Source organism: Emys orbicularis, chromosome 2 (assembly GCF_028017835.1).
Source record: "Emys orbicularis isolate rEmyOrb1 chromosome 2, rEmyOrb1.hap1, whole genome shotgun sequence".
Lineage (NCBI taxonomy): Eukaryota > Metazoa > Chordata > Testudines > Emydidae > Emys > Emys orbicularis.
The window spans coordinates 39363598-39389722 of record NC_088684.1 but is presented as its reverse complement, the minus strand read 5'-3'; the positions used below and the strand labels follow the sequence as shown (position 1 = coordinate 39389722).

Here is a 26125-nt window from a genome sequence, read left to right as displayed (position 1 = left end):
GGGGTCGGCAACCTACGGCACGCGTGCCAAACACGGCACGCGAGCCGATTTTGAGTGGCACGCAGCTCCCTGCCGCAGTCCCAGCCCCACTCAGCCCCCCCGCCCACCGCTCTCCCCTGCGGGGGCAGGAGGCAGAAGCTTGGTTCTGCGGCAGCCAAGCTTCCCCCCTCCCCCCGCTTCTTCCCCCAGCGTATGCTTTCCTGCCCCGCCTCCTCTCCGTCCCTGGCCAATCAGCTGATGGCCCTAGCGAGGGGGAGGGGGAAGAGCGGCAGCGTGCACACAGCTCCGTAGAGGAGGCAGAGAGAGGTAGGGATGGAGCCTGGGGGAAGGGGGTGGAACAGGGCATATCCCTTCCAGCCCCCTGCCATGAGCCGCTCTGGGCAGGGGGCTGGGAGCACCCCACGAGCCGAGCACCCCAGCCCTCTGCCCTGACCCCCACACACACACACTCAGCCTTCTGCCCCCCCACCCCCCACACCTCCCAGCCCTCTGCCCTGAACCCCCCCACCCCAACACACACCCAGCCTTCTGCCCTGCACCCCCACTGCCCCATTCCTCTGCCCTGAACCCCCCCACACACTCAGCCTTCTGCCCTGCACCCCATACCCCCAGCCCTCTGCCCTGAACCCCCCACACCCCAACACACACCTAGCCTTCTGCCCTGCACCCCATACCCCCAGCCCTCTGCCCTGAACCCCCCACACCCCAACACACCCCCAGCCTTCTGCCCTGCACCCCCACACACCCCCAGCCCTCTGCCCTGAACCCAACACACACACAGCCTTCTGCCCTACACCCCCACAGCCCCATCCCTCTGCCCTGAACCCCCCCCACACACTCAGCCTTCTGCCCTGAACCCCCCACACCCCAACACACACCCAGCCCTCTGCCCTGAACCCAACACACACCCAGCCTTCTGCCCTGCACCTCCACAGCCCCAGCCCTCTGCCCTGAACCCCCCCACACACACTCAGCCTTCTGCCCTGCACACCCATACCCCCAGCCCTCTGCCCTGAACCCCCCACACCCCAACACACACCCAGCCTTCTGCCCTGCACCCCCACAGCCCCATCACTCTGCCCTGAACCCCCCACATCCCAGCCTTCTGCCCTGCACCCCCCACGCACCCCAGCCTTCTGCCTTGCACCCCCTCCCCCAGCCCTCTGCCCTGACCCCTGAAACACCCACCCCCAGGTCTGGGGTCCCGGCCTCAGGCCCTACTCAGCCCGCTGCCAGCCTAGGTGAACAGAACCCCAGGCTGGCAGCAAGCTGAGCAGGCTGGTGGCGTAAGATCAGCATTTTAATTTAATTTTAAATGACGCTTCTTAAACATTTTGAAAACCTTGTTTACTTTACATACAATAGTTTAGTTATATAATATAGACGTATAGATAGAGACCTTCTAAAAACGTTAAAATGTATTACCGGCACGCCTAACCTTAAATTAGAGTGAATAAATGAAGACTCGGCACACCACTTCTGAAAGGTTGCCTACCCCTGATCTAAGGGCTTATCTGAACAGCAGGGTACTGCACGGCAAGTCAGGGTGTGAATCTACAGCTCAAGATCTTGCCATGCAGAAATGCCCCATGTGCACACTGTTACAGTGCACTGAAAGTCCTGGAGTACAATTTGGCATTACTGCTACTTCAGGGGTGGCCAACCTGTGGCTCCGGAGCCACATGCGGCTTTTCAGAAGTTAATATGCGGCTCCTTGTATAGACACTGACTCCGGGGCTGGAGCTACAGGCGCCAACTTTCCAATGTGCCAGGGGGTGCTCACTGCTCAACCCCTGACTCTGCCACAGGCCCTGCCCCCACTCCACCCCTTCCCTCCCCTGAGCAGGCCGTGTCCTCGCTCCTCCCCCCCTCCAAGCCTTCTGCAGGGCACGAAACAGCTGATGGGGAGAGATGTGGAGGCGCCGATCGGTGGGGCTGCTGGTGGGAGGGAGGCACTGGGAGTGGGGGGGAGCTGATGGGGACCTGCTGACATATTACTATGGCTCTCTGGCAATGTACATTGGGTAAATTCTGGTCCTTCTCAGGCTCAGGTTGGCCACCCCTATACTACTTGAAAGTGTAGCATGGCAAGCCACGCTCTGAACTTGCACTGCACTGAAGCAGTGCCCACACAGCTGTAGATTCACACGCAGGCTTTCCACACTCTAAATTGACATGTAGCAAAGCCATAACTCTCACAGTTTTATGAGTCTTGTGATATTTGGTGTTCCTATTAAGGGTCAAGTGATTATGTGAAAATCACAGATTTCATTAAAAAAATACATTTCTAGACCTCGTGGTTATGGGGAAAAGCATGAAAACAGGACCAGAGCAAACTCTAAAGGTTCAAAATCCAGAAAGTAAACAAAATGCATTCCAAAAATATATGATGCTTTTAAAAATCTCATGATTTTTAATCCCATTTCATTATTTTGTGTGGGTCGGCAATACTGTTCCTTTGACCCACCAGAGCATGCTAGACCTTCAACGGTCATTTAAAAGCTTGGTTGCATCAGGTTTTAGACTTTTAAAAGTGTGTCAAAGTCCTAATGGGAGGGATTACATTGATTGTTTCCTCCATCATACAGCCTTTATAGATATGGATGCTCCAAATCTGAGGGAAAGAACCTTATTCAAACTCCCTTGCTATCTCTGTTTGGAGCCCAAAGAAGTCCTGCTTTACATCCTGTTTTGAAAGAACAATCATTCAAAATTCTTACAGATAACACCTCAGTGATATGCTATATAAATTATCAGGAAAGGAGTCTGTATTCTCTGATGAAAAGAAGCAATTTACGTGGGAGACTGGGAGGAAGTAAGTTTTTACTGGAGAATCTTTCCATCAGCTATTAATCTGAAGGACATGAACTGCAGAGTAGCTTGAACAGTTTCATTTACAATCCCCACAAATAATCTGTTATATGAAGAACATTTGTCCCACTTTTGACATGTAGGTACTTCCTGAATCCAGCTGGAAAGTTATTGCACTGCAAAGATGCAGAAATTCTAAGTGGCAGGTACTTTTAAAACATTCTAATTAAGATTTCTTGTCAATCCCTTCCAGTGTCATTAGGAAGGTTCATCTTAAGGCAGCAATGAATCTGAAAACCTCATCGACTATCTATGCTTAGAACCTCTCCATCATCACTTAACTCTGTCTCACAAATAGGATCAAGCAGGTATACTGGCAGGTGATCTGGATATTGTATCAGTGGCCTAGATATTGAATTTCTAGGGTATACAAATAGTGATTTTTCTTTCAAGAGGCCTTGCAGTTCTCTTAAAAGAGAACACTTTATACTAGAAAAATACTAGTACCTGAAATAAGTGATGAGTATGCTATTCAACAACTAGGCATGTTCCTTTTGTGTACCACCCAAGTTTGGACCCTGAAGTTTCTGAGATTTACAGGGTCACAGATCATTTCCTTTCTTTATGGCCAATCAAGTACAAAGTACAAACAGGCACAGTCTATTCCTCTAGAAAGAAAGTGCTTTACTAATTTACTAAAAGAATTAGTCACATCTAGTATCCATTATCAGAGCCAGCTGAGATTGGAATTAAAAGGACACTTGATTGAGATGTATAGAATACTGAAGGTATAGTGAAAACTCACCAGACACATCTGTTTCTTCTATTCCATAATGCAAGAATAAGAGGATCTTGGTTGAAAGTGAAAGGCTGTACATTTAAAGCTGCTAAATGGCAATACTTTTTTATGTAATATACAGTAAACCTGTGAATTCATTGCCTCAGAAAATCTTTAAAACAAATAATTTAGCAAGGTATTTTAATGCATTTGACAATTGTATGATCATAAATAACATTTGTAAGCTAAGATAATGGTAGAAGAAATTAATATTCATGCTTCCAGGCATAAACTGGTCATGTCTGGGGCTTGAAAAGAAGCCCATCCCTCACAGTTAGTGAGCTGGGGCATTCTAGGGTTATACACTTTCCTCGGACACAACAAGAATTGGTTACTGCTAGAGGCACAATACTGGAGTAGATAGACTAACAGTATGATCTGATTTGGCACAATAACTACAGTATAAATAACTACAGTAACTGTGGGACCTAAACTTACTCCAGGAGCAACTAATGATGAAAATATCATGACAGTGATTTAAATGTATACATAGTACCTTTCATCCAGGAGAATCCAGAAGTGCTCTATAAATGTTACAAACTATGGGCTAGATTGTGGATTTTAAAGCCAAAGGGTGCTTAAGAGGCAGTACAGGGGCAGAGAGAATGTCATTAGGGGCAAAGGAGGAGAAGCCACTTCTATAAGTGGGATTCTCCCCCTCCCTCCCTCCAGTTTAGGTCCATCAGCTGATGTGGCAGGGCGAGCACCACCCTTTTCAAGTTGTAGGGCATCATGGACTTGTGCACAAGGAACTGGTAAAGTCTTTATTATTCTCTTCCTGCGCTCTTTCACAGCCATGAAGAATGGCCAGAAATCTGTCCTTACATGTGGGAATAATTTCACACAAAACAGAGATGCAATCGCAACAGAAATGTGGCCCAAAAAAGTGCACAACACTACACAAGAGTTTAGGACAGGAGGCTAAGAATACTGTATCCAACTGAAAGGATGGGGGAATTTTAGGTTAGTAGAATGTACAGTGATCCCTGAGTTAAAATTAGACTATGACACAAGGCTAACACACCTATTCTTGCAAAATGTGCCATAGGATTTTAATGTCTATAAATGGTCAAGACTTCAGTTTTACATCCCATTTAAAAAAACACCACCTCTAGCATAGATACTCTGTTCAGATACCACTGTGATGCATTCGGATAAATGGATAGCAGAACCATGATACAGTGGTTGGGCATTGGTTCAGAATGAAGAGCACCACCTATTGAATCACCAACACAGCGTTACTCCCTTCAGCGCTTACTTTCACCTTAGAGCTCTCTCATCCAACAGCTGACCATAGCTCATGTGGTGAGTTGAGATCACAGTCGGAGGCTGTGTGGCTGCAAATAATGTCCATTCATTATAGTTCTGCTATTGTTCAATTTTTTGTTCCATAAAAAACAATTTTTGTACTTGTAATGTGGAAAACATAAAACAAATTACAGCTATAATAACATCAAACTATTATCATTATTATCTTGAATCCAACAATCACACATAAAATTGGATTCCTTATGAACTACTGGATTTTATTTAATATTCTCACAGTTGGTTTGTCAACAATCAAGTCATCTCATCATCAGAACTGGATACTAAGTTTCCTGTGTTTGTTTCTTTCTTAGTTTTGCCTAGCCAATTCTCTGTATTTGTATTTCTTTCCTTTGTACCTTACCTAGAGTTTTGAAGAACAGAAGAATCTCTTCTGTGTTCCCATCAGTAAATGTCCTTGTTTATGCAGAGCAGTTTTCTGCATTTGGCTTACCCTACAGATCTCAAGTTCGGAAGCTTGTTTCGCCATGTGTTATATATCTCTCTTATTTCAAGCTACCAACACAATTTTTCCTTTTTCCTTCGAAGTAATTCTTTTAATATGGCATTGTGGAATTTCATGTTGTTGTCTTTCAATGAGTAGCCATTATCTTCAAATTAGGCTTTCAATTTGAAACAGGTGTAAATGATAGGCCATGGAATTAAAATTTAGTAAACAATTCTGTTGGCGATGTAGAAGACGGTATAGAATGCAGCTTGCTGTCTCTTCTGCAGGGCTAACCAAGTTTGTGGTGTTTTTTCAAACCTGAAAAACATACTCTTTTTTTCTGGAACAACATGAAAATCTGTGAAGGTTTCATGAAATGAAGTACAAAACACATGCTATATATGAGTCACTTCATGAGCACATTTACTTCTCAAGCACACATTGCAAATCTGTAAGCAAAACACAGCAACACAATCATCAAATCCTCAGGCTACTGAGGCCTTCCATACTTTTGTAGCTGTCCTTAGATACTGAGATGCTTTTACCACTTCTTTGTTGCTTAGGGCATTTAAGTGACTGAAAGGCAGACACTGAAATGGTTTTTAAGGGGGCAAGCTGCAACATTATTGACTTAACACCAGGGCCGGCTCTAACTTTTTTGCCGCCCCAAGCAAAAAAAAAAAAAAGCGCCGCCCTGCCGTAACAACCCCCCCAGCGCCGTGCTGCCCAGCCCCACCCAACCCCCCCCCCAGCGCTGCGCCGCTGAAACACCTTCCCGAGCGCCGCAGCGCAGAAACACACACCCCCAGCGGCGCCCCGCCGAAACACCCCCCCCCAGCGCTGCACCGCCGAAACACTCCCTCCCCCCAACGCCGCGCCACGCCGCCAAAACAAAAACAACCTCCCCCCCCCCCCCCCCCCCGAGCGCCGCCCGGCCGAAACAAAAACAATAAAAAACCCTCGAGCGCCGTCCCGCCGAACCAAAAAAAAAAACCCCGAGCACCCCCCGCCACCTCAAGATTGGCCGCCCCTTACAAGGTGCAGCCCCAAGCACGTGCTTGGTCGGCTGGTGCCTGGAGCCGGCCCTGCTTAACACCACGGCCACCCATCTCACATACCAGGCATTTTACTGGGTCTGGTGCAGGGTTACATGGCTGCCATCATATAACTAATAACTCAGGGTAGACCCTTAATCCCTAGGACACAGCTCACTTCTGAATCCTTTAGCCTTCCCTTGCTGGGAGGAGTTGAGAGTACCAAAGGGGACCTCGGTATTTGAAGACTTCAGGCCCCCATACAGGTACAACATCCACCAGCTAAAATCCTAGGTCTCATTTATCTCTAGGAGGAACTGGCCCTTTTAGCCTTTGTCCACACTGGACACCAGCTGCAAGTTTTGACAACTGCACATTCCTATATTTTCTTTTAAAATTATGTTTCTAAATCCTAGTATTAGTTACCCCAACTTTGCCTCCACATTGCTGCAAGGAAGGCAAACAAAAAAAGCTATTGAGGGCAGGGAATGTATTCCAGCACTCTTGCCTATTATAACGTTTTAACTGAACCAATTTGAATGTGCTAACAACAAGCTCAGTTGATGCTGACCTGGCTGGTTAGACGTGTGCATCTTTGAAAAGTTGACAGCATTTAGAAATTATCTGTCTTTTGTGAGTTTACTTCCACGTTTCCCACCATTTTGATACAAGTGACGTAGCACTCTCTCATACCCACAGGTTTGGGTAGAAAGCAGGATCTTCAATTTGAAATGCTAGAAAACTGGACAGAATTTGGGATTCTGTTCAAATATAACATGCATGTTTGTAAACGCACACTTACACTGGGCTGGCTTGTTTTTTAATGAATTGGCGACACCTCCAGTGAGGCACAGCATAGTTTCTCTCATTGCATCAAAGGGGTTCTTCTTTGCAAAGAGTCTTGTTGATGCAGCTTAGTTCTGATTTTTGGGAGGTGTTTTGAAGAGCTCCAGGGAGATTCTTTCCTCGGGGATCTGAAATCAAAGAGTTTGAAAGTCATTCGTTATTTTTTTTAGCATTTAAACTGGTTTTTCCCTCCCACATCCAGGTTAGACTCTAGGAAGCTCCACCCTTTTAAAATGTATTTATCAGTTCTTGGAAGTAAACGATGAGGAGCTAATTTTCTCTCTCGTTTATTATATTCTTCTCTATTAACCTTACAGATGGAATATTTAAGAATCTGGATTTAATCTTATTTTTTTTCTTTTGAAAGCAAACTGTTTCTGCCTCTCAACAGAAAGTATGATTTGAGATGAAAAATTGCAACTAGAAAGTGGTAATAGCATTGAATCAAATTGTACTAGAGTAAAATCAGCAATTTCAGTAGAATTTTATATATGTCTAATTAGTTTTTTAAATGTTCTTTTCTAGATTGTGTTCTTAACTGGTTTCGGATATGTTTATGTGGACATTGCTCATTGCTGTGGTACAATAATAATAACTTTGGCACCAGAAGGAAGACCAGGACCTGTCCAGATCAACCTGAACAGGTATATAAAGCACATGGAAGATCATAAAAAACGTTGGTAAATTTAAAAACTTATCCAGGGAAGTCATTAAGCCTTCTAAGTGTGAAGTGACTTATGAAATCTGGCATAACTGTTTGTTTTGTCTAATCCCACTGCATACTCAGTGGCATAAGTTTAGACCACATATTATGTTTTGTATATCACAGTAAAACATGACAATCTAACATCTGAGGTCATGTCACTCTAGGGTAAACACTCAATGTCTGGTATAATAAACAGTGCTGAGCTGTTCATTTTAAAGAATTAAAAATAGTTTCCATTGTAATTTTGAGTGTATTCACAAGTTTAAAGTTTATGTGGCCAGTTCCTGCGGTCCTTACTCGTGCAAAATTCCCACTGAAATTGGTGGGAGTTTTCTTCAGTAAGGGCTGCAGGAATGGCCCTATACACAGTAGTTAACTATGCACTCCATCATCTTTATAACACTCTTCCTTAGAAGACTCTCTCCCACTGTTAGAGCATTGCTAAAACTTGGCTCTCAAATACATTCAACTCTAATTTATAACATCACCTATTTATAACACTCAGAATTCTCAGCTTTCAGAGATGATGTTACAACGAGAGAGGAATGTTTGTTTGTAGAGTTTTTATTTGAGCTATAATTAAGGATTAATCCCTGAGAAATTGATCATCCAGCAGCACTAGTTTTTTTGGAAAAAAGATGCCAGGTCAAATCAAGTAAAATTACAAACTCATGTTTTCCTTTCCTCCTATCTAGAACTCAGGAGCAGACTGTTATATTTAAAATGTTCATCAGCCAGGCAAGCCTTGCAGTGTTTGATGAAATCACAAATCATAAAATGTCATCTGAACTTCTGCGGCTTACAGTGGACAACATTTTCCTTAACATGGCACCAGTAGCCAGCTACTTGAGATCCCTATCTCATGAATTCCAGGGAGAGACCTCCGAAGGTCGTCTTCAGTTTTATAGTCTCCAAATATATTGTGGAGACTTGCAACTGGACAACCAGCTGTATAATAAATCCAGTTTCCATTTTGCAGTCCTGCTGTGCCAGGGAGAGAAAAATGAAACCATGCAGTGGTCCAAAGTGAACAACCTCATTTTATCCAACAAAGATTTGGAAGAATATAAGGAAAACTGTTTCATAAAACTCTGCATCACTTTATCAGAGGAACAGAATTTCTTGTTTTGCGTTAATGACCTCAACTTCGAACTGAAACCAGCGAGGCTGTATGTGGAAGACACATTTGTTTATTACATTAAGACCTTATTTGATACATATCTTCCAGACAGCAAAGTGATTGGTCATTGCATGAAAACCTCAACTATTACCCAGATACTGCCTGAACAAGTGAGACAGCATGCTAAAGCTTTAGTCGACCCAGTGAAGTTAAGGAAGTTAGCAATACAACCAGTTAACCTCTTGGTCAGTATCCATGCTTCACTAAAGCTGTATATAGCTTCAGATCACACCCCTCTCTCCTTCTCTGTGTTTGAAAGAGGACCCATCTACACCACTGCCAGACAGCTGATCCATGCCTTGGCCATGCATTACGCTGCGGGGGCACTGTTCAGAGCAGGTCAGTGTTTTTTCCTTACGCTTAGAATTGTAACATTTTCATTATGTACCAGTATCCAGTAATTCTCTCACAAGCTACTTACTACAGTCAGATCTGTTGTTTTGTGCTTTGGATGGTCTTGCAAAATGACTATAATAATCTAAGAAACATTTGATATTCTGCAATATGATGGGGGTCAAATAAAATGGTGGTGCTGAAATTGATGTACGTTTAAAGCTGTGGTGAATGTTAGTTGGCTACCTGAAGACTTTTCCAAAGCCCTGTAAAAACTATTGTAATGTATTCTATCCGTTTTGGTTTTTGTCATCTCATATTATAAATACAATCAGAATCAAAACACGAATTCCTAACATGAACTCACAAAAAAGAATTTATTTAATCAAATTATTCAATAAGTTGCTATGCATTCAAAGCAAATTATACCACTGTATGTTGTTTTCTTGTTAAACCTTTTGGCTGCACTTTATGATTAGGAATCTGTCTTTCTTCATAGAGCCTTCATGCTAAACTGGCACACAGATGTTTATTGTCCTTTGATCCATGAAGTATGTAGTTTGCTGTACTGTCTTTTTCCCATACAGAATCAATAGTGAGCAATTAGCCTCTTAGATTAATGGATGCATTCTTAAAATTCTGTCTCCCATAAATTCATAATAGTGTCTCAGTCTCTTCTACACCTTAATAGGCATGGGAATTTGTATATGATTACACACAGTTAATGTAGAACTTATTGCAACATCGTATTTATTTTCCTAAGTATCTTAGAGTCAGATTTTCCAAAATCTTATTTTTTCCACTTTTGCTACATGCACAAAATGTGTACACAATTATGTACCACATTTTCGTGCACAATTACCATGATTGTGCATGTGTATCAGGTATTTATAGATGAATATAGCCAATGAGATGCCTAACTGGCCTTTCCCATGTGCAAATATCTGATTTGCAGAGCTGATCATGCCATAATGGTGCACTTGCGTGCAAACATTTTTTTAAATCAGGCCCCTATAGTACTAAAGGAGAGATTTAACTTCCTGCTAATTAAGAGCCAAATTGCAGTCCAACTAATGCAGTGGCACAAGATGCCCATGACCTCCATGCACCAGCTATCCATATCACAGGTAGCAGTGTGGTAGGGGAAGCTTATGGACTGGAATGGTCACCTTTTGGATTTGGAGTTAGCCATCTCACATCCTCCAAATAATTAACAGGAAATAACAACTTTTGTGGCTTGGGCAGTGTTTGAAGGGGAACGCTGTTTAAAAATGTTGTTTAACACTGTCACATTACATTAGCAAAAGTCATATGGAAATTTTGAATTTTATTAGCCAAAATTAATCCCAATAGGTTGCCTATTAAGAGAACATGGTGGATCTTTGCTAAGACATTGTAGTAATAGTTATTTCTTGTTAGTAGATATAAATACTAAGTGCCTTCTGATGTGTAGTGGAATAAGGCTTATGAAACATTGTGCAATTTTAATATAGAATTTGTGAATTTGGTGGATCCTGCTCAGTTCCTCGTTTCTCCCCATATACACACACTTCCTCCCACACTTACCTCCTTCATTAAAAGGGCTTGAGTTCCATTGAGAGCCCATCAGCTTCACTCCAGTGTATGGGCCAGAAAGGGTCGCTCATGATGCAAAATACCTCTATTTCTCTCTCCCTCTCTCTCACTCCAAGGTGAGCTTGCTGCCTTCCCAGCCTTGCCAGAACCAACAGCTCATTATTCAAAGCCAAACTGTAGTGCACAGTCACTGGAATGCCAGGTTGTCCCAGAACTTTGTATTTAAACAGTTTCAGCCCTGCCTATCTGTAATAGTTGAAAAAGCTGATTGGCAGTGTGTGAGCAGAGTTCAGGCAAGTTCAGTACCCCACACCTCGGACTGGCAGGGTCTGTCAATTTGGTGGAGAGGCTACATGTTCTACCCTCTGTGGGATGGACCATCTTAGGTCATTCACAAGCAATCTGTGGTCAGTGATCAGATCAGCACTGATCATTTCTCGGGGATCTGCATCCATTCTTCCTCACCTGGAGAACCATTGTTTTGATGATGGGGTCTTTGAGGGAGAAGCAGCTCCTGGAAGGACTCCATTTCCTAAAACATTTGAAAAAACCTGAAATGTACAAATATGGTAGATGTAAATGGTCAGTGCAACATTATTGATCAGAAAGGATCCTGAGCAGATGGAGCATACATTCCATTTGTACACCACTGCCAGCCTCATCCTGTTTTCCATCACTTTATACAGTGGCAAATACTTTTTTATAGAAATATTACATTGAAGCGAGATAGCAAGCCCATGCTGGAGCACAGGGTTTCCCTGGACTCCCAACAAGAGAGGGCTGCCAATGGGACACACCTCTGTAGGGCAGCAACTGCAGGACTTTTGCCAATGTCTGACGGTTTTCATTCCAGATCTTCTCCTGGAGTTGCCAGTTGACAGTACTTGGGGGTTTTTTTTGGTTTTTCTATCCATCCCAGCCTCTCCCTCATGTCCACTATGATCCCTGCTTTTTATCTTTAGTGTACTGTACCTCTAAACTGACAAAGCTGAAGTGGGGGACAGATTCTACAAGAATAATAGATTTTCCAGGAGCTTAAAATGATAGCACGAGATTAATTTCTTTCACATTAGTAACATTTTCTCTCTGCTCAGTTTCATGATTCAGCTTTACTTAGGAGTGGCTGTGAGGGGTAACAAAGAAAGAATCTGGAGAACAGGAACCCACAATGATGGGTTGGGAATAAGGAGAGCAAAGCAGTTTCACGGCCCTTAGTAGGAAGACAAGAGGCAGTTCAGTCCCTCTTTTACTGTTCTGTCACTATTATGTATCATGTAACTCTGGCAGCCCTAACTGAAATCTGTGATTGTAAGACTGGCAGAGCAGGCAAGTTCCAATGAGTCTTTATTGTTGTTTCTGAAATAGTCTCGATAGGCTGCTGAAAACAACAGTTATGGCAGCACCATCTCTTTAATAACCTCCTGCCAATCCACCAACCTGAAAAAGAAGAGACCTGCAAACCAGATTTACAGTAAGACTCACAACAGAGCACTATACAGTGGCCATCAGGCTGGCCTCTGACAACCCTGTATTTATATAGGAAACCAGATCTCCAGATACCTCTCCTGGGATATTCATAAGGAATACTCCCTTATGAGTAATCTAATCAGCATGTATATGTCATTGCTGTTTACACAACTATACTGAGAAAAAGACATTTGTCTGGCTAGAACTAGGCTCAAAGAAGAAAGTGATCAGCTCAGAAGGGTTGGGGTGGATGAAAAATAACTTCTCATGCACTTGTCAAAAATCTGCATCCCCTTTTCCAACACCCCATCAAGCAATTGACCTCCATGCTCCCATAAGTCTGTACATTGAATCGCTGTAAACTGGCTGTCATGATTCTCTCACATAAGGATGAGAAATCACTATGTTGCCTACAAAACAAGCTAAGCCTCCAGTACTGTTGCTTCTAGTTGTTAGAATCTAGCCTCCATCTCTCCACGCACACATTTAGCAGAAATACGGGAGGCTCGTGGAAGGAAGTCATTCCAAAGCTATTTGTGAGTTTGCCAAAGGGATTTCTTTGATTTACAAAGTATGAAAGATTGCCATTTCTGAATTCATAGTGGATGAGTTATTTCCCGTGTTTTGCTCAGAGGAAGTTCATAATGTGGTGAATTCTAGTGTAAAAAAAAAAGGGGGGGGGGAATTAAGGAATAACTTTTTTCACAACTGCTGCTTCCACAATTTTAGTGAATGTAACATTTGTCTTGTTTCTCCACATAGGCTGGGTTGTCGGATCTTTGGAAATTCTCGGAAGCCCAGCTAGCTTGGTGCGAAGTATAGGGAATGGCATAGCTGACTTCTTTAGGCTCCCATATGAGGGGCTGACCAGAGGCCCAGGAGCATTTGTCAGTGGAGTTTCCAGAGGAACAACATCATTTGTTAAACACATTTCCAAAGGTAGATCTTTCACTTCATTGGTCCTATTTCTGCCGTGTTGTCATGCATTGTTAAAGAATGTGTTAAAGTTTAAAATGAAATTGCCTGCAGCTTTGTTTGCCTTGTTAGATTGCAAAGAAATGCAGGGAGGATAACAAAGCTCATATATAATGTCTTATGTATTAAACAGATCACTTCTTGACTACAGTATGCTAGAATGTTTCAGAAACTTCAGAATTTTAAACCTCCCATTGGGGAAACCAAGATTGGCTTGGCCACTATTCCGTGTGATAACTACAGAAATATTAAAGGTGTTCAGTACTTCTGCTAAACATAAGAAATTCTACACTACGTTGCCTCATCATATTTATTATTTCTAAAAAAAATGTAGATTCAGTTGTCATAACTTTTGTATGTACATTTTGACGTGAAGGCAGATCTGAATTTAAAACACAGCCAGCTTTTCTTTTACAAGGATACATAAACAGTGCCATCTTGTGGCTTAACAAGGTCAGCAACAGAAAATGGAGCATTAGCTGTTTGCTAGCAATTCAGATTCATACAAGAGAAGCTCTTGTAGGATCATTTTATGAATTTTGGTTTACCTTTCCATCCATCCCCATTATGCTCATGTCAGACTTGTAATAGTTTGGGAACCAGGGAAGGATATGTGGATGAGCTGTGCTTGTCACTAGTAAGGCAGGCCTGGTGAAGGGCAATGTAAAAGGCATGATGTGCACTAATGAAGCACATTGATATTGCTTAACAAATAATAATAAATGTATGTTACACATGGGCAACTTATTCAGTTGAATTGCTGTTCTGTTGGTAAGCATATTTCAGTGAGACTTAGAATAAAACAGTCTGATCCAGATTCAAACATATAACTACGTGTTTTTAGGTACGCTGACATCAATTACCAATCTTGCAACAAGTCTTGCTCGGAATATGGATCGTCTGTCACTGGATGAGGAGCATTATAACAGACAAGAAGAATGGAGAAGGCAGCTTCCAGAGAATTTGGGAGAAGGACTGAGACAGGGGCTTTCCCGCTTAGGCATCAGCCTTTTAGGTAACGTATTGTTACCAATTTACTATAGTTGTACTGGATATTTATGAACTACTCATCAGTCTTTTGTACAGTTGTATGCAGGTTAGAGACACAAAGGCCAAAACTTTCTTAAATGGCCATAGAATTACTTATACGAGATATTGTTTCTGTTCATCCAGGATTAGGGTGAGTTTAAATATTGTTTTTCCTGTTAATAATAATTGCAGATATAGAATAACTTCATATTCTCATGCTGTTCTTGGGAAACGCTTTTATTGGTACATGATGTATAGCTCAAAATGAAAGAATAATTCTGTGTTGGGCATGCTGGCTTGTAGGCAAGTCAGCACAAAGACGTCATCATTCTGATGTTTACTTTCCAGTGAGTTATAGGAAAACTTTCTAAAACTGATTGTGTTTTCTACTGCACAATAGATATCAGAGATGCTTGTTTTTGTTTGAAAACCACTTGAGCGTAGTGTAAATGTCAAGTAAACTTTGATGAAGAATTCTGCTTTTGCAAAGAAAGCCAGATTGGCCTGACTCAGTATAATTATATTAGTCAAGCAGCCAAATGGTTTGGTCAGAGGTGAAGATCACTATGGATATTTCAAAATATTACATAAAAGTTTGAAAACTAAACCACTCTGGAAAATCTCTAAAAGGAAGTTTTCTAGTTAAAGCATTCAGGAACTGGATTTTCTAGGGTACTTCTATTTGTCACACTAGCAAAGGAATGCCAAATTGTATTCTTTGGCAAGGTGCCTTAGTGCATATGAAGGAGTATGAATCCCTTAGAGATCAAAGTGACCAAAAAACAGTCCAGAGCTAAAGGTTAGAAGAGATGAGCTTGACAGGATTTGTCCTCGTTCCTAATCTTCAGTACTATACACAACTCCTAAATTTACAACCGCAACCCTGAAAGCCCCAAAGAGGAAGTGGTAAAATGTTACAAGTTCAGGTTAAGTTACTGAAAATTATTTTAAGCGAAAACATTAGATGATATGAAGTCCTGTCATTTGATAATGCCTGTAACCTGGCAAGCTAGTGTCCTGAGAGAAAATGTGCATGAAGCAGCAATTTCATATATTAGTAGCCACTAACCCAATAGTAAACTGGTACAGATATGGCAAATCATAGGCAGTTTAGAGAAGGTTTTTTTATTGGGCTGGGGGCAGTCAAGTTGAGTAGCTGGATGAAAGATTTCACTTTGGGAAGCATTGCGTCAGTCCAGTATTGGATGCTGGTGAGAAATAGTTTGGTGATCTTAGCTCAGTCACAAATAAGACCATAGGCCAATGTGATGGCCACCCTTTTGGCCAACACAGAGGCGATTGAACTGGGGAACTGCAGAGCTAAAAGCATGAGCTGCTACAACTTGAGCTAAAGAGACAACACTCTGTCCTGGGGGGCTGTAACAACTAATATCCTCTGTGGATTGGCTTATACAGGCCACCTGTAACACACACATACCAGTGGATTACACCACACTTGTCACATACATCCAGGCACAGTGCACTAAGTAGCCTAATATTTTTTTGAAAGGCTACCGTGGTTATGTGGATACTTCTGGGTTTATGAAAATAGCAGGAATTAGAATGCTGGAGCCTCCTTGATTACCCAAGAACTCAAACATTATGTTGGAAATATGAGGTTATTAATTTTGCACTTAAACAGTACTCCTCTAAATACCAAATAACGTCTTGCTTTTAATTGCTGCTGTTCCTCAAAATACGGAAGAAGAGCAGCAGTTTACATTTTGGCTTAGAATGCAGTTGCAGCACTGTTTTATTTTAAAATGTCAACAGTCCCAGGAATAAGGAACTTGTACTCTCTGTCTCCATGGTTCTGTTTACAAATTCTTCACTGCTAAAGTAATACCTACTATTCTTAGCAATAGAAATAGTTAACCTCCCAAATAAATACCTGTGGTTACTCTAGGGGAATTGACAAGTATGGAGCCTGTCAGTATCAGTGAGGAATCAGGAGACATCACAATTGTATCAGACACAAATCTTGATTTCTTCTTGATAACATCAAAAAGACTGATTCTCTTATTAAGTATACAAACAATAGGCATCTAAGTTATGTACATAATACACATAAATCCCAGCTGTTACAGATACATCATAATGACATTTCTCCCCTGACCATTCAGTTTTAGGGATTTTAGAAATCCATCCAAAACAGATTTGGTTGGAGTAAAGTGCTGCAGTGCTGGTTTGCTTTACCAGCACATTTATAGAACGCTTAAAAAAAATACCTCCAGTGTCTTTCTTGTACAGTGAAGTGAAATGAAGTGGTGCTGCTGTGTTCTTTTCTCTCACAAACAGGAAGCATTCAGAATGAATCTAAAGATAGGGATTGCTAGGTCCTTCGTAGAAATAATTTCTATGATTGCATAGATTAATAGAAATGAAAAAAACATGGCAAAGACCTATAGGATCAGATGATCAAAGCAGCATAATGTGTGTTCCAGTCAACCCAAATGTGCAGACAGTTTGGGTAATTGCATATGCAAATGGCCAGTTTTAGTCATATGTGTGCACAATTATCTGATTTACATATGTATTTGTGGTAATTGCACAGAAAAAATGAGTGCACATTTGCACACCTAACTTGCTTGACAATCTAGCCCATTATGGCCCCAATTCAGCAAAGCACTTAAGCACGTGCTTAAGTGCTTTGCTGAATCAGGGCCAAAGTCATGTACTCTGTCTCCTTCTCAGTGCAAGTTGTTCCCCACAGTGCATTCTTAAGTGCTTTGTTCTGTCTAGTTTTAAATGACTCAAGCACTGTCAGGGTGTTGTTTGATTTGATTGTTATCTCTGGCTCGCTATTTTCTTATTTTCTAGTTACAAGGAGACTGCTGGATGTTTTCTGTCATATTTTTGATATCAAAAGAGTCTAGGCATTTTTTCTGTTACAGATCTCAATATAAAAGTATATAAAATATAAAAGTGTAGATTGTGGTATTTAGATTATAAACTCCTCAGTGCAGGGGGCCATGTCATCTTTTGCATTTTGTATAGCATTAATCACACTATCATGCCTTAAATAAAAACTAATAATTATGTGAGAGAGAATATTGATGCTATGGGATCAGTTTCAAAAACGTTGGCTCTGGTGAAAGACACCACATTGAATCAGCTCCTTTTTATGAAATGGAACATTTTTGAGTAATTGAACAGCTGTCTAACCCTAGCGAAACAGACGTTTCAGAAAAACTGAAGGAGGACTGTACGCTCCACTCACGCTATACTTCATGCTAGCGAGCAATCTTGTTTAGTAGTATTAGTAGAATGTAGCAGGAACAAACTAATAATTCTGTAGTTAGACAATGTAAAGCCTGGCTTTTGGAAGCTGTGATTTCCATTACAGACAACCCAGATCTGAAGAAGAGCTCTGTGTAAGCTCGAAAGCTCGTCTCTTTCACAAAAAGAAGTTCATCCAATAAACGATATTACCTCACCCACCTTGTCTCTCTAAACTTTATTATTCACTATAATAGTGGTAGTATTACAGTTGCATCCATTGGGATCAGGGCTCCATTATGCTTGGCTTTGTACATACAAGAAAGTAAGAGACCGTCCCTGTCCTGAAGATCCTGCAGTCTAAAATCCTAATCCAGCAAATATTTATGCACATGCTTAACTGTATTCACAAGTGGGCCCGTTCATTTCAGTAGTACTACCCAGTGCTTAAGAGTGAAAAGCACATGTTGTTTGCAGCAAGGCAACCATTTTCTGACCATATTTTCAGAAACTAGAACACTCGTGTCACACAACTGACAAAAGTACTCTCTGTGCTTATGACTCTACTGCCAGCTTTTGACTCAACAGCGACACATGCATTGTTTTCATAGTGGAGGTTTTTCTTCCTGTAACATATTGATCTAAATGAATGAAACACAGAACAAGTGGCATTAACATTCACTGTGAGCAAAAGAACAGCTTACATAGATTCTATGCCGTTTGACTTTTCTCTTCACTCCAAACACTGTTCATCACTCTGAGCATTCGTTCCACTGGAGTGTTCTATTTGTTCCTGGCAAGGAACTTCGACTTGCCCTGAACACACATTTTGTAGTTATAAAAATACCACTTTTTTTTTTTCAGTCAGCAGGGATACAGTATAAAATCAGAGTAATCAGGTTGATGGTTGGCAGATGTCATAGCGGTTGTGCAATTTTTTTGGTGTGGTAAAGAAGGGAAATGGGTTTTGCTTTTATTGTATTGGGAGGACAGGAGAGTGAGCCTGGCAATGAAGGGCCTGTGAAAGAGAAGAACAGGAGGCAGTTGGAATGAACAGACAATAAATGGGGGGCAGGGATGTCCAAGGTACAAACTACAGAGGTCATAGTTCTGGTGACCTCACCATTGTCCAGGAGCTGTAAAGGTGACCCTAACTGAGCCTCTGCTTCCCCCATGCTCCTGCTGTTAAAAAATCTGTGCTCCTGGGCTGGTTCCACCCTGGGAGCTGCTTCTTCTGCCAACCACATATGAGTGGGGAGGGATAGAGCCACATAGGGCCAGCTGCCCTCAAAGGATAGTCTTCTCTGCACAGTTCCAGGTACTAGGAGATTTGGAGAGACCTAGACAGGCTTCATGTGTGCATCTCTAGCCGTGTTGCTGATTCTGGCTTCAGCTTGGGGCAAGTCTCTGCTCCTGGGCTTGCTCTGCCCTGGGAACTTCTTCCTCTCCTGAGCCCACATGATTGAGGGAGGATGGGAGCTGCATGGGTCCAGCTGCCCCATGGAAGTGGGAGTACCCTCAAAAGGAAGTCTCCCCTGCATTTCTCTGGGGAAGCTTGATGAGACCCAACCACAGGTACCAAAAGGTTAGTTAGATGTGAGTACTGTTGTTTATTATATGGATTGTGGTAGTATTGTCTTGGGTACGATATAAATAATAATTTTATGTATCATAGTCACAGCAGTTTCCATTCTGCTGTCTTGTCCTCTGGGCCTGATTCCATCAGAGAAGTGTGTGCAGCACACCACAAGTTCTTTGGAGTAAGCTCTTATTCATTATTACCTTATAACATTGCTCAAGTAAGTAATTTACTAGTGCAAGGATTTAGGTGGATTACATTTAATAAGGCAATAACTTCTGTTCTGAGAGTGCAGTTGCAGTGCATGACCTCTGTAGGTTAGGTGAAAGAGGTCAAGAAGTCACATAATACTGGAACTTAGTACTACACAAAGAATTATTTTGTTTCTTCAGATGTGTTAACAGTTGTACAAGAGCAAAGAATGGATGAACAGCTCCCGTTTATGCAATGGGGTGTTGGTGTATTTTGAAATCAACAAGCATGAGCAGCTGTTAACAATTAATTAAATGGAACTGAATTGAAAAGTACAGCTCTTCCACAGCATATAGTTAAGGAAGCTTCATAGCCTGGCATTATAATACAAAGAGTTAAAAATGTGACTGAAATGAAAGATATAATGAGTATTCACAATAGTGGGCAGGTCTCTGACAAACAAGGAGGCAGCAATACAAACATGCTTTTCTGGGAAATGATATACACATAAAAGATGGAAGAAGTATGTGTAACTGGAGGAAGGTTTACAGTGCTTTCATATTACATGCATTTTGGGGATGCAATGTTTTAGAGAACAAGAATAGGGGGAAATGTGAACGTTCTTTTTCCCCAATCTCATTTGTTATTTGGAAAATACACCAGTTCTCATCATTCAAAATCAGCAGCTCCTTCATTAATCCAGTGCCCATTTCTTAAGATCATTTTAAAACCAGTTAGGGGCTAGCTAGTATATGTCAGTCTGGTAAACGTATTGGGTCAGATGCACCCCTGGTGTAACTCCATTGAAATCAGTGGAATTATTCCTGGGTGCATTTGCCCCCATGTGCACACTTAGTGCCAGATAGAAAGTGAGATCTTCAGAGTTTTCCATGCTCTAGGAGAAATGCATGGCTATAAAGGTAACACTTCCAGGCAATTTCTTAGTCCTTAAGTGGCTGCTTTATCTTGCTATTTGCAGCAGGAACTGCAAACTGAGAGCTATCTGAGGGGTCTGCAAACTTGCACCCGGTGAATTGCTTTGCAGTGAGCAAAGGACTTTAGATCAGGCAGCCCATTCTCTAATTGATGTTATCTAACTAGCACCCTGTCACTTTGTCCAATCATTGTACTCTTAGTGATTTCCAAATAGCTTATCTATCAAAATTACAATAACTAGAGACATGTCTGTGGTAAGTGGTTTGAGTAAACTCAAGATCAAAGAAATGTACCACCTCACATACCTGTTTACATTTAGGAAGATTTAAGTTGGAGTCCTCTGTTGATACTAAAAGCTGGAGAGGTCATTGTGTCACTTGTAAAAGTTTGAACCATGCACATTAAAGTAAAATATGGTCGTTTTAACAAAAGAGTAACAAAAAGTCCAAAAGTCTAATTCTACTAATCTTAGTAGTATATCAAAAGTTGCATTAGCTTATGAACATTTCTGGCAGTGGAAGAGAATATAAAAATGATCTATTGAATGCAAGCAGTTTTTATTCTCGTGAAGTCAATCTTAGGCTTACATGAAAATCTCATTTCCATAACTGCTAGAAGTCTTTCAAAACTAGTGGATATTTATTCCACTTCCAACATTTCCAGAAGCCACATATAGAGTGAACTACATTATATCAAGTCAGCAAAGGCATTTAATAAAAAGTAGTTGAAAGACAAAAACATATTATGAAGTTAAGTGATTTGAAGGTTTAAAGAGTGAGACATGTGAAAGGGAAGTGGAGGTTTAGTCTAAACGAAGCGAAAATACTGTTTAGATAACTGGTATGCTAAATAGCTGTATAAGAGGGTGGAGTGCAATGTTCAGTTCAAACAAAGCCCTCTTCCAATGTTCAGATTTGATCTTGTTTGGGGATTTTAATCTTCATTAATTATTGGCGACTCTTGTTTTTTCAGGAGCAATTGCTGGTATTGTAGATCAGCCAATGCAGAATTTTCAGAAAATATCTGAGGCCCAAGCTTCGGCAGGGCACAAGGCCAAAGGTGTTATCTCTGGTGTAGGGAAAGGAATTATGGGAGTGTTTACTAAGCCAATTGGAGGAGCAGCTGAACTTGTCTCCCAGACCGGCTATGGTGAGTTTCAATGATTTTGAGATCTCAGTATTAACTTTAAAGAATATTCTTAAGATTTGGTCATGAAATACAGCCTGCCGTGTCTGTTTATATGAATCAGTAGCTATTTTCCTTGCAAAAAGATTAAAAATACTACAGTTAAATTGCTATAAATGTTGTCTTTCTCCCTTAAAAGTCATCCTGTTGTGCTCTCTTGCATTGAGATCACAGTCTTGTGTAGCACCAGAAACATAGAATGTACTATGAAGTAATTTTTGGAAGCCAGGGGAATTAGTTACAGAAACATATGTGCTGCAAGAGAGTTTTCAACAGTAAATGTAATGCAGCAATAATATATCGAATTAGAGCATTATTTTGTGGGTGCTTGATCTGTTACAGAAAAGAAAGAGTTGTGTTTTCTTTAAATAAAGAATCTGAGAGGAAAAAAAAGAATTATGTGGTGGGAATATCCCATTTAAATTGTAGTGCTTCTGGGTAGGGAATTGAATTCTGGTTTTGGATATACTGGTAACCCCAACTTTATGATAGAGGAATGGGCATGCCAAGTAGATTAAGCACTAACAGTAGTTATGGCAAATCCTTTCAGATCTAGGTAAATGCACTTTGGGCCAGTAAAATATGTGAAAGAGTACCATGAAAATGATCTAAACTTGCTAATAGCATTTGCTTCTGGTGTCAAGAATCCTCAGCTCCAAAACTAAAGGGTTAAAAAAAGGGAACAAGATACACAATGACGACAAATCAGTCATTAAGTTAACGTCAACCAATTTTTAAATGATTTTTTTGACTTTTGGAGTGGTGCTTTTAATCTGAGAGTGTTCTCCTCTTTTTCTTGATATACTGATTCATTAAGCCAGCAGTTCTCAAACTGTGGGTTGAGACCCCAAAGTGTGTCACGAATCCTTTTTAATGAGGTCACCAGGGCTGGCATTAGACTTGCTGGATCTGGGGCGGAAGCCGAAGTCTGAACCTCACCACCCAGGGCCCAAGCCCAAACCCAAGTCCCACCACTCAGGGCCAAAGCCTAAAGACTTGAGCCCTGGGTGGCAGGGCTCAGGTTACAGGCGTCCTGTCTGGGGCTGAAGTCCTTGGGCTTCGGTCTCCCCACCAGGGGTGGTGGGATGCGGGCTTTGGCTTTGCCGCCACACCCCCTCCCCCCCGCCTCTCCCCACATACCCCAGCCAGGGCGGTGGGACTCAGACTAAGGTCCCCCCTCCTGGGGTCGTGTAGTAATTTTTGCTGTCAGAAGAGGGTCGCGGTGCAATGAAGTCTGAGAACCGCTGCATTAAGCCAAAGTTATTTGTGAGTGGAATATGAGGAGCTGCCTTAGAGTCGAAATTTTGAAAAATTATCTCCACACTTCTCTTTACACACAGAACACCTCCCTGACCTAATCTGGGAGATCGTAAATAATTAAATAACAAGCAAACATGCTTGGTAATCTTTTTTATATCCTGTTGGTAAAAAGGCTTGTGTACAGCTCAGTCTCTTCTTCAATGGTTTTACAATATTGTGAGCCTGATTTTATCTCTCTTACACTAGTTTGGCTCTGGAGTAATTCCTCTGAAATCTGCATTCCACAAGTGTAAAACTGATGTCAGTGAAATCAGAATCTGGCCCTAAGTTGTGGGAACAATGTTCTTTTTGTTAACTGTAGAATCATTGTTTCTAGGTTTAAGCCCAGAGTACAATCATTATCAAACTACAAGAAATCCATAACCGCAGAGGGACAGTTTTCACTGCAGATATTGTATACAACACATCATGTTTTCCATGAACATATGACAGAAAGAGTTAGCCAGGGAAAGACATAAAAACTGTATCAATAATAAATGGCAGTGCGTGAGAGAGAAACACACAACAGTTAGAATAACTCTCAGCCACAACTGGATTGGAAGTTGGGTCTGTGCCTCTTGGGAGGGACCCTGGGGTGGGGGACCACACAGAAATAAACACATGTTCTCTCTCCATCTGTAAATGACATTTTCACTTGCATAATGCTGAGAACTTGGGTAAGCCAATTGTTACAAGTGGGAAGCTTCTTTTAAGTATTAGCATCAACATGTGTGTTAAAAATTAAAGTATTTTTTCAAATACTGATGTTTTTTTTAAATTATTATCCATTTTATGTTTAAATTATTATCCATTTTAGAAAAAGGAATATAAATTACTGACACCCCTATGTAAAAATGCCTATTGCTTCATTGGAGTGCTTAATTTAACAAAATCATTTTCCTCTGTTGTTTACTTATGAAGGGCTCAGCACTATACCTTGTTACACTGCTCCGCAACTCTTAACCTAGTTTCTGTCACTCTTGTTAAAGAATTTATTATATCAATGAAGTTTTTACAAACAAGTAATTCTTGGTCTAATGACCATACCTCATTTATAAAAATTTACAAGCCACCAGAAAGCACACATGCTGTATCATCTTCTACTCTGGATATTCTACTTAGAGACCTGTTTAACTGCTTCTTGTAGTCTTCATTCTGTGCTGGCACTAAGAAGAACTTATAATAAACCAGATGCCCCAGGAGATCTCATAAATGTATATAGATCCATGTTTAACAGCTGGATTAAGTAACTTAACATTTAAATGCTGTACCTAGGCAAACTTTTCTTCTAATTTTTACCAATCATGGCACATATGTGGAAGTATTTTAATTCTGAACAAGGAAGTTAACGGTGGTCTTGGCTTTTTATACATGATGTGTCTTATCCCATTTTGGAATGATGGCTCTCAATGGCATTATGTTTCTTCTATTTGCTAGTGTGTGACTGACTTTTAGTACATTCTTTTTTGTTGTTGTTGTTGTTGTTGTTTCTTGCTAAGGGTTAAATGCACAGCTATTGCATTGTAATGTTCAATGAATTATCTTTATTACAGCTTCCAAAGATGTGACATCAGTTTGTATCTGCACTGTTTTATGAACCGCTCTAAACAGATGACATCACTGCAACATGTAACTGTTTTCCAGAAAACAACTAGTAAAAATCTTAAATTCTCTTACCACAGGTATTTTGCATGGAGCTGGACTTTCTCAGCTTCCCAAACAGCGCTATCATCCAAGTGATCAAAATGTTGAGCAGGCTCCAAACAGCCACGTCAAATATGTCTGGTAAAATTATTTAGACACTTGCTCATTTTTACATCCACATTGTTTATTAATAGGTTCTGGCTCTTGGTCAAGTTAACCGGCTTCTTCCCTAGGAAAGGCTGAGTTATAGCAGTTTATTTAGGAATGTTAAACACAAAGGTACTGCGTAGAAACCCAATCTGCAAATGATGGACTGCTGATCTGCTTCCAGCTTTAGAACTGCAGAGCTAATCTTTATTTAATGACATTCAGTAAGTTTTTACTTATTTATCATTGCACTGAGCCCAAGAAAAATACTGCACATCTCCAGAAATAGCTGTCACTGAAGATAGGTTTACTTTCTGCACTGGATTTGGATCCAGCTTCTCAGGGTGATTTCTCTATTGGGATGAGAAATTGGTTGACCTAGGTGAACGTAATTATGAATAGCCATGAAGCTATTACGTCAGTTTTGCAGCAAATCATTAAGGAGTTATGATAAACTTTACAGAATAAATGTGAAACCTTGTTATTTAAATCTTACACATGAGTATTGCAGGAAATGTGGTATTAGTTATTTTAACAAAAACAAACTCCAGCTTATCTTGTATTTTTAGGTGGCAGGCAGCTACAATCTTAAGTGAAAACCTGGAAGAAAAAAAGTGAGTTACTACTTTACACATCCAATTTCTAATACTGACTTATTTTTAAACAGGAAAATGCTTCAGTCTCTAGGAAGGCCAGAGGTCCATATGGCACTGGATGTGGTTATTGTGAGTGGATCAGGACAGGAGCATGAAGGATGCTTGCTGCTTACGTCAGAGGTGCTATTTGTGGTCAGTGTCAGTGAAGACACACAGCAGCAGGCATTCCCTGTGACTGAAATTGAGTGTGTAGAAGACCATCAACAAAAAAATCTGCTGAAGGTGCAGCTCAAACAACAAAGAGTGCCTTGTGATTTGGAGGTAAAGACATTTAGTAGTATTCTCATTTAAAGATAAAGTTGCATTGGTGAGTTTGTCAAGAGTATCAGTAGGGATCAGTTGGTGGCATGCTCATCTCTGGGTCAGGAGGTCAAAGATTAAGGTCCCACACCAGCCACTGGTATTTTTAATCTTCTTAGTAGTAAAGGTGCTATCATTCCCTTCTGCCTTTTTCAGTCATTCTCCAGATTAAATTTCAACATCCACCACAGTGCTTTTCTGGAATAACCTTGGTAACTTAGGGTATGTCTACACTACGAAATTAGGTCGAATTTATAGAAGCCGGTTTTATAGATATCGGTTTTATACAGTCGATTGTGTGTGTCCCCACATAAAATGCTCTAAATGCATGAAGTCGGCGGACCGCGTCCACAGTACCGAGGCTAGCGTCGACTTCCAGAGCGTTGGACTGTGGGTAGCTATCCCACAGTTCCCGCAGTCT

The 26125-nt window shown here is 41.2% G+C and overlaps 1 protein-coding gene across 2 annotated transcripts in view; it reads left to right on the top strand.

The window, feature by feature from the left end:
• The window catches only part of VPS13B (vacuolar protein sorting 13 homolog B), a 947892-nt gene that overhangs the window by 910113 nt on the left and 11654 nt on the right, over positions 1 to 26125 (top strand). For both annotated transcript variants that reach the window (XM_065397834.1, XM_065397833.1), the window contains exons 54-60: positions 7808 to 7926; positions 8684 to 9507; positions 13306 to 13482; positions 14363 to 14533; positions 21446 to 21622; positions 24640 to 24742; positions 25416 to 25665. In XM_065397834.1, coding sequence (XP_065253906.1) covers positions 7808 to 7926; positions 8684 to 9507; positions 13306 to 13482; positions 14363 to 14533; positions 21446 to 21622; positions 24640 to 24742; positions 25416 to 25665 — 1821 coding nt within the window. The remainder of the gene's footprint in view (positions 1 to 7807; positions 7927 to 8683; positions 9508 to 13305; positions 13483 to 14362; positions 14534 to 21445; positions 21623 to 24639; positions 24743 to 25415; positions 25666 to 26125) is intronic.